Source organism: Anneissia japonica, unplaced genomic scaffold (genome assembly GCF_011630105.1).
Source record: "Anneissia japonica isolate Jap-2015-1 unplaced genomic scaffold, ASM1163010v1 scaffold1587_len1432017_cov164, whole genome shotgun sequence".
NCBI classification, from domain to species: domain Eukaryota; kingdom Metazoa; phylum Echinodermata; class Crinoidea; order Comatulida; family Comatulidae; genus Anneissia; species Anneissia japonica.
In genome coordinates this window covers 492126-506843 of record NW_022713643.1, presented here as the reverse complement: position 1 = coordinate 506843, position 14718 = coordinate 492126, and the positions used below count along the sequence as shown (strand labels likewise).

At 35.4% G+C, this 14718-nt stretch overlaps 1 protein-coding gene across 1 annotated transcript in view; it reads right to left on the bottom strand.

The window, feature by feature from the left end:
* Window positions 1-6840: 6840 nt before the first annotated feature.
* LOC117108672 (sushi domain-containing protein 2-like) overlaps window positions 6841-14718 on the bottom strand; it is an 8887-nt gene continuing 1009 nt past the window's right edge. The window contains exon 2 of the mRNA XM_033250768.1: window positions 6841-10651. Coding sequence (XP_033106659.1) covers window positions 7129-10650 — 3522 coding nt within the window. The 5' untranslated portion in view covers window position 10651 and the 3' untranslated portion in view covers window positions 6841-7128. The remainder of the gene's footprint in view (window positions 10652-14718) is intronic.

Genomic DNA, 14718 nt, shown 5'->3' with positions numbered 1-14718 from the left:
GTCGACAGGGCGCCCTTTAATCCACCACACTGGATATGATAAAATATATGTCCTACACTCAATGTCAGAGACAATTATGCTGTATCAACAAAACCCATTTTGGTCAGGGTGATAGATGAGAGGACCATATGGTTGGGCCCCTTAGGGATCAGTTGCCCAGCGTACCGCCGCAGGAGTGCGCATAGGCTTTAAAGAAACGCCACTGGTACTGTACGTTGCAGTGCATATTTACTTTTTGATTTATTTATTAATTGATTGATTGATTAATTAATTGGTTTTTTTGGCTAAAAAAATTCTTGATTTTTTATTATGGCAAAGACAAGCCAAACTAGTCATATTGTTTCTTATTTTTGTAAACCTGTTAATATAAAGATTTTATATCTTTTTTTATGGTTCTGGTTCTATTTTACACATTTTTGATTTCTCCATTTTCATAACTTTTCTTCTTAAAAATTAAAAGTTAGGTTTACAGATAAAGAAAAACAAATACTTTTAACAATGGTGTATTTTAGTGTAGAAACTTGGTTTTTTTTTGATAATTTTTGTTTTTAATTTGTATTTGTGGCAAAAACAAGCCAAACCAGTCACTTGTCGCAAGTCATGTTTCAGAGAAAATGATGGTCAAAATATGCTGCAATGTCAAATTTTTAAAAATCTATTTTATTGCACTAAACTAACCTTTATTATATCTATACATCATGCTATGCTGTTGTTTTCCCCATTTCAATGTTAAAACTTGCGATAGTTTCTGCATGAGATGTGCATGAAATGATAAACTCTGATTTCTCATATTGTTCTTTAAACAGATATATGTTAAAACGCTTGTAACTTTATAAGGAAATGTCGGATTTTACTGATTTTTTACCATTTTATAACTCTTATTTTACTCTTTAACCCTGTATTAATAACTCATAATCAATTTTTGAGACAAGTACTATTAAACAAACATTAAAACTTGTATACATTCCAAATAAGTGAACTTAATCACTTGTCCTACGTGGCATATCCATTTAACAACAGGGGACTTAATGGACCAGTACACTCTTCTCGAAGGATGTATGTAGGTTCTTTAAAGTGCACACAAGCCAAATGCGTACACTGGGCCTACAGTTTAAAGTCCTTATACGAGAAGACTTGTTCCACCACCGGAACCATTGGCGAGTGACCCGTTCGAACCAGTGCCAATATTATAGCTGAAGGTTACGGTGTCCCTGACTTAAACTGCTCGGCCAATCAAAAGATGCACTTTTTATTGCACATATTTGGGTGAAATTTGTGTATTGTGCACATCACTGTCAAACACAAATCCTGGCCTTATAAACAATAAATTTTTATTTACACATGCTGTATTTTTGGCTGTTAACAGTAATGGTCCATGGCACCTGACTTTTGGAAAAAAAACTGGGGTTATAAATCCTGCTGGTTTGTTGAAGCATGATGGGTTCTTAAGTTATTGATTGCCAGTTAAGCACATGAAATGAAGTAAGTGATTGTAATGTTTTTTTTATTGTTTACATTCTAATAGCTCTATGTTGCTGGCCAGGACTCTCTTGTTAAGTCCCAATGGACATTCTTAAAACCAAATAAAGTTAAAGTCAGACTCCAGAGGAAAAAACATTTTTGATATGTTGTAGAACTGATTTTTCTGGACTTTTTGACAGCTCACTCTTAACCATCTGACAGCTCACTATGGACCATTTTTGCTAACGGGAACTTTTGCCTCATGAAATTTGTGCCCCAGTCAATGCTTCATCAGGTGTAGTGGTACCATGGTCAAGCTGTAAATTTATCCGCATTGTGACTATATATAGTTGTCTACTGGCTTTAAATACTTATATATACTTTAAATGTTATCATGTTTCATTGGTTTATTTATGAGATAAGACTATAGTGTGCCATTTAGTACATCATCTCAAAAATAGTCCATTGTTTTTCTTTGAAATGCATACAAACATAATTGTGACATTTAAATTATTAATATACTGAGGCTGCATGTGCATTGATGTTCTAAACTTTTCTCAAATTTCCTGGCTTATAACAGACTTGTCAAACAAAATATTTTTACATGTGGTCAATATATTTCATGACCGGTTAAACCGTCTTATGATCCATGTTAAAATGTCTTGTAACCTTTTAATCATTTCATGACTTATTTAACTGGCCCATAAACTATTAAACTTGTCCTAAGATCTATTGCTCTGCCTTGTAACATGTTGTCTAATGATCTATTAATCTATCCCATGATTTTTTAATCTGTATCATGATTTGTTAACTTTTGTTTCACAACCTGGTAATCTTGCATGGATAACCAATGAAAGTTTTCTTCAATTTCAAGACTTCAAGATACAGTATGCCACTGAACACAAGTGCTTGAGAATATCAGCCTGAAAGAATATGTTTAATCAACCTATTTAAAAATATAATTATATAAAAAGTTTACTTTTGTAATATTTACTGGAAAGGTACTGTTACTTTTCTGGAGGTCATGAACTATCAGGCTGGTATTGACTTAAGAATTTTTTTTGCAGGAAAAAGGTTTCAGTTGTTAATACTGGCAATTAATTCTGCTACTACAGTACAAGTAAAGCACTGTAACTCAAATTTGGTGTGACCCACCATTGAGTAATGCCAGTTGACCTCTTGGGACCCACATCAGTGCAGCAGCATTTCAGGTGAGAATTGGCAGAGGTACAATTAGAAGGAGACACATCAGTGAGATGAGTGCAGTGATATTCATGGGTTTCAGCTGCTTCCTTCTGACAAGTGTTTTTAACATGGAGTGGGCCAATTTTACGTAAGATATGTTGCATTAAGCTGCTTTCTTTTCAAAACAGCAGTTGCTTCTCTGCTGTTGTTATCATCATCATCAATATTGTTATAATAATAATGATAATAAAAATAATAATAATAAACAAGCATTTATTATGCGCCGATTTCAAAATAAATGGTCAAAGGCGTGAAAGTATACATAGAGCATGAACTGAATAGAGTAATAGAAACGTAAAAAGACAATGTAGATATGAACGTGGAATTATTATTATTTTTATTATTATTATGTTATTTTCTCTTTCTTAAGATGTGCCAAATTTAATAGGACCTTCAAATAGCAATAATTACTGATATTTTCTTAATTTTAAATAATAATCTTTAATAATGTTATTTTATGCTGCATTATTACTATCTACTATGTAATTTGTATTAATTATGAAAACTGCTCTTTTTCAGTTGCTTTGCTCTCAACTATGGAGTGAATTACATTGCTCAATAGAACTTTGTCCCAGGTCAGTTGATTGTCCAATTTAAAAACGTTTCTGTTTGTCGTTTCTTGACTACTTTTCATGTTGACTTGAAGTTTTTCTTTGTAAATGTAATATTGATACATTTAGTAATTTTAGATCTTAATATTTTTTGTACACAATCAGGCGAAGGCATCACTGAAGTTAAAAGGCGTGTAAGAAGTTTCTCAAGTCCCCGTTACGCACTTCATACATGTATATTTACACATTCCTGAGACTAAAGTGGATGGAGTTCAATGTAGGCGATGGCTCAACTGTTGTCAAAAAAAAACAAAACATACAAACAGGTAACAATAGGTAAGCAATTGTCAACACCTTCATTTTTTAAGATTCTTTATTCATCAAAAAATAAACATGCATATTATAAGATAGTTTATAATAGTTTTAATAAAAGTTATCACCTAAAGCGAATGCTTATGTGACCCTTGCGACCAACTGACCTTTTGCAAACAGCATCTGAAAATCGCTAGTCATCAGTTGCCCATGGTTATGGATTGTTTATTCAGCTGACAGTAATAAGCGGGGGAGAAGAGACCTGTCTATACAATGTTTCCATGTCTCATAAAACAGAACAAAATACGGAAATTCTGCATTGTATTTTTATCCCATAATGTTTTAGCTTTTAGAATGATTATTAGGTTGAAAAAGGGGCAGGGCATAATATTGGTTGGTGTTAACTTATCCCACAATGTTTTAACTTGATTATTAGGATGGAAAAGTGGCAGGGGATAATATGTTCACCTATATCAGTACTTACTTTATATTGGTTTGGTGTTATATTATTTCAGTATAGGTCAGTTTAATTAGCTAATTTATTTGTCTTTGGGATGGCACTGTATTGCGTTCATTCAGGTTGCTCAGAACATTTTTTGCCAGCCTCATGGCATGAGAGTTAATTAGTAGGCTTGTAAATAGGCTTTTCTATATAACTATGTCCATGATAAATTGAAACTTGTTGATGAAATAGGTATGAAATTTATTTAATTATTTATTTTAATATGAAAGTTGGGGGTATAAAACCTGGTGAGGTCAGATAGCCATTTGTCGAGCAGCTCTGAAAGAAGACAACCATTTGGGAAGAAGCAAGCTACTACAAAGGGTCCACACATCAAGCGTTATACAATTTTACTACTACCTTACACTACTATAAAATATTACATATATTACAAAACATTTCCTCATGGTGCTCTATTCAATAATTAAATATATTGTTAAATATTTTTGTTTTTTAAACATAAAATATGTATTCTGTATTTCATATAAAGAGCTTTTAGAAGTCATATAAGATATCGATTCAATGTCAAATTATGAAACGTTATAGCCCAGCACCTGGACCTCTAAGGATTAGTGCCAACATTTACTACAAACACTACAATATTAAATAATAAGCTCATTATTATTATATAATTTTCGATTCAATTCTAAGCCGCTCTGGAACTCATTGCTTTTCTGAATTCCTGAAGCTTTTGTAGTGTAAAAACATTTCGAACGCTAACATTTATTTACTATATGTTAATATATATATAATATTTATATATTTTTTGTAAAATAAACACTGCTTAAAATAACTTCGCCTACTGTGGAGGCTTCCATGCATCTGAACAGATTCTTTCAAAACTCATTTGAAGATTTTCTAGATCTGAAGCTAAGCTACAGGTCATGTTATCCCACACAGGGGAAGCATATTCTAACAGTGGTCAAATGCAAGTGATATAAATTTTTTACTAAACTTGGTCGTGATAAGAATTTTTTTACATATTTCATCATATTTAATGATGGAGTGGCTTTATTTAGTATTAATTGTACATGCCTATTCCATGATAAATCATAACTAAACATAATACGCCTCAGTGTTGATGGTGTTTGCATCAGACTTCTTGAGAACAGAACTGCCTTGGTTTTATCAGCATTGAAGTTTACCTTCCGCCTTTCAGCCCATTCAAAAATAGTTTTTAAATCATTTAATCTATGTTCAATGATGTTTCTATCATTACCAATTTCATATAAGCATGAATCATCAGCATACAAGCTATTATTTTTCAAATATGTTGTTGGTTTAAGCTTTACCGTGCATTTCTTTCACCCTTATTATATCTCTATGTCTTGTGAAAGTGATATGAAGAAATAAAAAAAATATTTAAAAAAATATAAAAGAACTTCTAACTGGTGGCTCACCAGGCCTTGCCTTTTAAGGCGCTCCTCAAGCCACCCCAAGGAGCGCACATCTACCGTATATTCCGGTGTATAATCCGCAAATTTTCTATGGGATATTCCCTCCGAAGTTTAGGGTGCGGCCTATACACCAGTCATTAACCTACTCCCAAAAAGTTTAGATCGCAGGCCGCGGCGAAAATCAGGCGCCGTCTGTCTAGCTTGGGCCCAAGCTAGCCCAAATTATTCGCCTAGGGTAGGACCAGTTTAAAGGCCTAGTATACTCACTACAGTGCTGTATTAGGATTCCTACTACATTTTCCACGACATTCAAGCAATGGTTTGGGTCGTCTAAATAATTATTTTCATAATTTTTCAATTGTGAAACATGCTGTTTCTGTTCGAAACCGCTTCGCTCAAAACAATAACAAACTACTTTTCGGGAATTTTCGGTTTTCGAGGTCACATGAGCAGCTTGATTTATGATGTCGCAACAAAACACACGTGGGCCGGGGTGAAACTTGCTGTTCGACGTCTGGTTCCCGGTGGCTTGTACCGTTATAGAGAGAATATTGATACAGCTATAATTTTAGAATAAAAACTTGTGAAATTAATTTATGCTATAAAAACACGAGTTTTCTTGAAGTTGTAATAATTATTTTACTGGAAAATAATTGAAGAAAGGCATACGTCATCTGTGCATGCATAAACTTTGTATCACAAGATATTTCTCAAGTTCTGTTTTGTTTATAAAACGTGGTGCGTGATGATGCATGCTTCGTATAGTGGGCTGTGAGTAGTAATGACTTAGGCATAGTATTACCAATATTTTTAGCCTAATACCTAATTACTCACAATAATAATAGAATGATTATTTAAAATAGATAAATATACTCAATAAGTATTTCATTGTATTAGACTTCATTGATGTTTACAATTTTACGTAGCACGACCGTCTAGCAAGAAATGGGGATTTCCCTAGCTAGAGCTGCCTAGTGCAAGAATACGTTGTTTCATTGCGGTAGCCAGAAGTTTACACGCATTTCCAGTTGTTTGTTGTTTAATAATCGGCCAAAAAAAGATGAAATTTCTTTATGTGAACATTTGTAAATAATGTCAATGTTTTAAAATAATTAAAAAGCTAACATTATAGGAACGGTTTGGAGCTTAAAAATAGGTGACCTAGATGAATATTTTAACATGCATCTTAAAAAATTTTGTCATTGGTGGGAAGCCATTTTTTTCTGACAGCTCGCCAAAAAAGCACAAGAAGAGCGATTTGAAGTACTCCAACAGTTCGCCAAAAAATATCAAGGAGAGTGGTTTGTAACTCGCCTACGATTTTTAAAAGGCCAGGCCTGCTCACAATTAATATTAATAATATTCCAAATATCAGAGCACTAAATTTGTACCTTAAAATGATTTAGGCCTAAGTGTTTTAAGATAAGTGAAAAGCATATAACTTTCGATGCAGAATGATCCAAATTTTTTAACTTACTTTAAATTGTTACAGTATTATTTTTCAAATATGTTCTTGGTTTAAGCATTAACGTGCATTCCTTTAACCTTTATTATATCTGTATGTTTTTTAAATGTGATATGAAGAAATAAAAAAAAATTTAAAAAAAACTTACAACTAGTGGCTCATATTTTGCGAGCTGGTTGGCCTGAAGCCACAAGGCTATTTTTTCCTCAAGCAAATGACAATTGCAACACAAGCAGCAGCAAGAATTATCAATGTGCTGATAACAATTGCCAATATAATTGTTAAGCCTTTACCAGAGCTTTCACATCGAGGAAGATCAGTGGACCAACGGCCATCCTCATGGCAGGTTAGGCTAGAGGAGCCTTCTAAGACGTAACCAGCCTCACAAGAGACCTCCACGGTTGAGTTCACCAGATACACATGTCCAAACATTTGACCGTTCTCTACATCTCCCGGAAAACCACAGCTAATAATTTTGACAGAGGATTTTTGAATGATATCAAGGGTAGCTAACACCACTCGGGTATTGTTTGCGAATGTCAGGCTGCCGGTCGTCACTGCGTCAAACAGGCATTCAAAGGAATCGCCACACAAATCTTTGATTTCCTGACTAACAACATCAAGATCAGGGATGTCGAAAGTTGGAGTAAATTCCGGAAAATGGTACGTAGTGTAGTCATAAGGTGATATATATGTGAAGATGGAGTCGTCTGCAGTCACAAGCCATTCTAGACCGTATTCATGGAGTTTCTGTAGAGAAGAATTATTGTTCATGATGGTACCATTTGGAAACTGAAGATCATCGTGCGGTTCTCCATTCAGATTACCAAGAAGTCCTTCGATTTGACCATTGAACCTTGTATCAAGTTGAGCAATAAAAGATATGACTTCCGATTTTATGTAGATGATAACAGCAATACCAGCATTAAAAACAACCCTAATTTCAGATAAATCATTGTTCACACTGACGCGCACCCCATTTAGATAATGAACTTTAACTGGACTGGAAGCAAGACGCAGAGGCTCACCATCGACAAGAACCAATATCTCATTGATATTTGACATCTGCACCTGGACTTTCGCCGAGTTATTGGTATGGATAACAAATGCTGTGTAAACAGTGGCCAGGGTGTCAAGATACACCTCCATACGAGCTTGGAAGATCAAATTGTATAATTTGGAAGATGCCATCAGGAATTCCCCAGCTCCATTGAAAGTGAATTTCTTGCCGTCAAGAGTTGTTACGTGAGGGTCTCCCATACCTCCTGCTGGTCTAGGTGGGTCATAATCTGAGCAATCATCTGAAGGCCGGGTTTTATAGTATTTATCGCAGTTTTTTGATAATTTGCAGCAGGCAATATACGGTAGAACATCATACTTTTGATGGCGCCAGAAGTTATCCACTGGACTGTATCTGTCAGCAGTTCCTCCACCCTGAGATCCGCCGACTAAGATGTTGCCATCTGTTCCGTAACAGCACTGTTGGCCAGAGCCTGATGGGGTTGATGTTGTTGATCTGATGCAGTTCTCAGCCCCTTTATGAAAGAAAGAATTCCAAAAATTTGATATTTCGAATTCAGAATTCGCATTAGCCTGAGCTAAAGTACATGGGCAGGCAGGAACGTCCTTTGGAACATCACTCAATATCTTGGTGTAATATGTACAAAGACTATCAAGACTTGATTTGATTAGTAGGGTTATTTTCGAATACACCTTACTCACAAATGAAGTGACAGCTTTCACGACACGTTTTATGTGAAATGCTACATTTGACAAGTCTTTTCCTCTTTTTATTGCATTACCCAGATGTGAAGCTAGAACAGCTGTAGGGATGATGACGCTACCGGTGTTTGGGACTTTTTTCATAAGAGTGATATCTTCCATCAAAACTGGAAAGTCGTTGTTGTTAATATCCGAGTCTTGAATCATGACATCAACTTCCGTTACGTCTTTACCCATGATTTCAGGATCCCATGATAAAATAATGGGATCGCGCACTGTGAGATCAATAACCTCACCTCTTTCTTCCCAATTTTCCTGTTTAACAGTCAGAAGTGGCCCTAAGTCTTCTTGCGATGCTACGTAGACAATGCCAGAGTACGGGAACGTGTTGCCATCATCAAGTGAGACAGACACGTGTGTCAGTCCATTTTTGTAGAAGGTAGGAGTGATACAGCTGACAATATATGGGTCAACGCGGTCTCCAGGCACAAGTACATCTCCGATACCAGTGTCAAATTTGCACATTGCACTCTGATATGCTATGGAGTTGGTTTCAAGACAGGGCACAGTAATTGTAAGAGTTTCTCCACCCATCTCTCGGAAATAGTATGGTGTGAAACTCAGGAGTTGTTCATTGTTTGGAAGAGACAACCCAGCTGCATACCCATATGATTCATCATCTTCGTATCCATAGACAATTACGGATAATGGTGATGAAAGTGGATCAGTTTGTTCAACATAATAAACCCCTTCTCCTTTAGGTAGCTGTATGGTAATTAATGAATATGCTGTACCAGGTACATTACTTTCGCGAATATCTGTACCATTGATTGGGGAACCATTAAGATGCACTGTCTGACGAGCGTCTGTTTTGGTGACGATGTTAATGAAATTAAAGAAACCTCCAGAGTCCTCACCCGAATGTGGGGGCGTTGTAAACCCAAACACATATCCAAATTGTTCCTCTGCTGGAATATGTATCAAAGAAGGGTCGACTGTTTCACCGTTAACAGATGCTAACAGCTGCACCATCAGTGTAGGTTTGTTTGATGAAACGAGACCTGAACTATACAAACGTCCTTCCCAAAATTCAGCTGAGTTTAGAATCTGATTAGGAAATCCAGGAATGGTAACAATTGTACCACTGAAAAAGGCAATAATTCGATAAATATTGTCGTCGCTGTTTTGAGATGCAGTGTATATGTGTTTCTGTCCCCAACTATTGATGGGTACCAACTGCTCTGTCAGTGTGTCACAGGTTGAACCTGGTACATTTACGCACTCGTTGCCGCTAAATACTGCCACAGATTTGTCACTTTGAACAATGCTCCCGGATAGGTCATTTGTACTCTGGATCTGAACCACTTGTGAGTCATTCACCATAATCGTCAACACGTCATCTTGATTGTAGTTTTGACCTTCAAATGAAACGGTGTCGCGTAAGGTAACATGAACTGTTGTAGAATCCTCAGTCCCAATTACTGCAAATTGTGATGCGCTAGCTCGCTTTTGAAACGTCACCACTACGTACTGAGAACCGAGATTGGTTATTGGTATGCCGAGAAAGCCGTCCGTTGTAAAATCTTGATACATAAGACCGTAGACGGACACGTCGCTAGATGCTGAAACCTTGATTGCTTTTAAGCTTCTCTCTGTACCAGACATCATATATGCAGAAGGAATGGTTGTTCGCTTAAAACTACGGGCCTCAATCAAGAAAGTCTCTTGTAATGGCTTGCCAGCTACTTTGTGCTTGCTGCTAATGGTGACTTCAGTTTGTTGGTCACTAAACGCTACCACTAAAATGAAGAGTTGTCTACTTGCAGAAAATTGGCTTGTGTTTTCCATGAATGCTATGGTAAACTGTTTACCTCTGGATATTCCAAAACACTGATTAGATGTCATCAAATCTTGAGCTGTCAATGGTAGTACTTCAGCAACAACAAGTGCAATGAAGATCACCCACCAAAGATGTTGACCCTGAGATGTCTTCATTCTGCAACGAAATAATAAGAAAAGGTGCATTAATAAAAACAAGTGTATTGTTCTTTTTCAATGGACCAATCCAGTCAAAGGTAAAGCTTCTTTTTTCATAGAGTTTAACATAATTATGCAGCAGTAAGCAAGATCAATTTTGGAATTAGTTCCTCACACAGTCTGGATATCCTGTCGTTTACCTGTAGAAAAATCCTGAAAAACTACATTATTAGACTTCCTCCAAGAATATTTATTTATTTATTCTGCCTTTAACGTGATAACACTTTCAGTGACGCAGCACTGATCTCACTAGTGGATTACATGAACAAAAAGAAATGCCAAAGTAGAACAAAAACAAACATAAAAAAAAAAATAAAATAAAATAAAAATATTGACCGTGTTGATCACCTGAAACATTAAACAACCTACCAAGGAAAGGTTAGTAGGTTGGAAGTCAATAATGCTGCAAATCCGCTTTTGTATTTCCGCTAGGCTTGTTAACAATTCACCAAAATTAGATAAATTCTTTGGCTTTTGGACCTATAGTTCAATATCCACAAGCGTTGAGGTTTATTTTTTCAGAAATAACTCTGGTTGCGGTGCCTTTACTTTGCGCCTGCTCTGTATTTTATCTTCTGTAACTTCTACAAAGGTTTCCCTTGTTAAAAATGTTTCACTTTTTTTTAAATTTCCTTGACCTTGAGTTGACCTTTCACATTTCCTATCGTATAAAATTTGTAGTAGAAGGAGAATGATACGTTTTTGACAAAATGCCTCTAGTGATCTTGGTACACCCTGTATGGAGGATGGGTCAGGGTACTAGGTACGAAATTTGGTCGCATCTTATCTGTCATGTCTATGGGAGACCAAGAGCATATGTAGAGTCGCATGTCAACTAAAGATCCGTACTGTTGCTTAAGGGTTCTTTGACACATTGTCTGAAATTAAAGATTTATAGAGTTGTCTTTGTGTCATTTTCATTGTTTTTTAGAAATTCTTTTTATTCTTTGATGTAATATTTTCCATTGGCTACTCCTAATAGATTGATCTTTCTATTAAGAAAAAATGAAAAAAAAAATATGAAAAATCATGTTCAATGTAAATATTACCGATTAATATTGACAAAGTACATGGATTGGATATAGTAGCATGGAATTCCTCATACTTCAAGTGCTATAATTACCCATTGCATTCATTGATTGATTATTTAGGTTGTAATTCCTTCGTTTGGAACACATGTACAAAATTTTATTCAATTTTTTCATCGGTTCGTTTTACCTCAGGATCATTTTTTCGCAAAAGCACATTTGTTCAGTAACATATTGATCTATTATAGCTAACCAATAAAAAATTCTAAAATTCTAAAATAATTGCCATATTTGGCTTTATCAGAGTTTTTACTTCAAGTATCAAGCATGTATTTGGTATTGGAATTTTTGCTGTAGAATTTTCAGGAAACAACGAAAGTAATAAAAGAGTCCAGAAATCATTTATTTCAGTGATTTTTCCAAAGAACCCTCAAGTCATCCTGTCAGTCAAATTTTGAAAACTATAAGGTCATCACCATTTTTTATCCAAAACATGTTAGTAGATAGTAAACATGATAGTAGACTTCAAAGAGATGAGTTGAATAGCCCTAAATAAGTTCCTATCGAGGGGAATAAAAGTAGACGTAATCATGATTAAAGTAAAGGAAACTTGAATCCCAAGTTGATGAGCTGTGAAGATTGACCTGCAGCAATTACCAGTTCCCTTGTTTAGTCCAAGCTAATGAATGGTTATGCCAAGAGCCTGTTCATATGGTGCATGATTCAAGGAATCTTCCAGCTATTTGGGTGTTTGTCCTGAAGCAAAACATTCAAATTAAATGCTTTTCATCTCCCTTAACACTCTGACCGCCAGGGATTTGAACAAATATTATCAGCCACCGCCAGACTTTTTAGCAAATTTTAACACTTTTCCAAAGCGCATTGAGAGTGCGTATGTGATCAGATTGAAATATAGTAAATACTACAAGAACTACAAACATTTTAGCTTTACAGTGGTACCAAACACTTTATTTTAATCACAATCTGTAACTCGTAGAATGAAAATGGCTCACTTTTGGAAATTTACGTAATTTCGCACAACAAAGCTGAGATAATCATGATTTTTTTAAAGTAAATCAATACCACTCTACGCTAATGTAAACAAACAAATAGTGAAATACTTACTCCAGACTGAATATAGTGTTCAACTTGTTAGTACATATCGGTAATTACCCCATCTATCGGATTCTGTGTCTGGCAGGCAGAGTGTTAAAATACTTTATCACCTAACTAAAAAACTCTTGATTTGAAAACATGTGACAGTTACAATAACTGTGTTTCCTGCTCATATTTCTATTTGACAAAGGTTTCAGAGCGTAAGCATTTAACCCCAAAACAACAAGACCTAACAAGACGCTTTTAGTCTTTGTCTTTTAACGTCAGAACTAGAGTCTATTCAGTTGCATGTCCTGACAACAATCCTCCATTTCCCAAACCAGTCGGGGAACACCCATATCAAGGATACCAGCATGATAAATAATTCATTGAGATTGTGGAAGCAATCTCGACCTCGACTTTCTTTGGATATTACAACAATTATAAAGTAATATTTCAGTAGCTTGATGCCTATATTAACTAATAAAATTCAACAAAGTCCGCATGCTGGACCTTATGAAATTCCCCTCCCCCACTTTCAAAAACGTTATACCCTCCACATGGCCATAATATTTTCCAGAGCATTTAAATTGCTTTAGAAAGAATTGAAATAGCATAGATATAGCTGGTAGCATAAAATAGCTTTATGAAGCATAAACTAGCTTTAAAAGCATTGAAATATGTTTTTGAAGCATTGAAATAGCTGTAGCATAAAATAGCTCTATGAAGCATAAAATAGCTTTAAAATAGCTTTAAAGCATTGTTGAAATTGGTTTTGGAAGCACTGAAAAAGCTGGTAGCATAAAAAAAAACTTTATGAAGCATCAACTAGCTTTATAACTCTATGATTAAGCATGGGAATTGCTTTATGAAACATTGAAATTATAATATTGGTCAAAAGCATCCATATTATTTTAGGAAGCATTGAAATAGCCATGGAATACCTGGTAGCAAGCTTCATAAAGTTTCATAGCTTTATGAAGAGTATTAAAAAGCTTTATGAAGCATTGAAATAGCTTTTTAGATGAAGCATTGAAATAGCTTTATAGGTTAAAGGAAGCATTGAAATAGCTTTATAGTTATGAAGCATTGAAATAGCTTTATATGTAGTTGTTGGGAAGCATTGAAATAGCCACCAAAAAGCAGGTAGCATAAAATAGCAAAGTTTGTCATCTGTCGGCTTGTCTCGAATCCTAATAAGTTTGACATCTGTCGGTTTGACTCGAATCCTATTTTGTGTCTGTTTCGTTTGTTACGTTGTAGGATTTCGGCTGCTAATTGCAGATATGCCTGCAATATGTGATCTGCTTGTAGTTGTTGCGGTATTTGAAGAAAACGTTTATTCGTTTCCAAGATTCATGTCATTTAGAAAGGACAAACAATCTGCTTAACCGCAATTCGGGTATCTTTTAGTCGTTTAGTGCGTCCTCAATTGTTTGGCGATATGTGCTCAGCTTTGGAGAGGAGGTACCGTGAAATCAATGATTAGGATCTTCCACCATGTTAAATATCGGTTTGTTGTTGGTGACTTTAATGAGTAGCATGACACAGTTCCTTTTAGTTCACTGCAAACCTTTTATTAACACAAACTGTACGTTGGTTACAATCAGCTAAACTCCAGGTTTCAGATGTTAGAGAACCCTTTTAGAGTGGAGTCAGCTCGGCCCTGTACTTTTCTTCTGTGTTGAATCTAACTACTGACTACTGAATACTACTCACTACTGAATACTGACCATTGCTGATTACTGACCATTGCTGATTACTGGTTACTGGTTACTGACTCAGTGATATGGGGGTGTTTGCCTATTATACTTTAGGTAATGGGGGTGTGTCTGAAGTAAGTCACCCCATACTTTTAGAGTTTCTGATTGGATCATAGAGAAATTCTTTCTCTATGATTTAG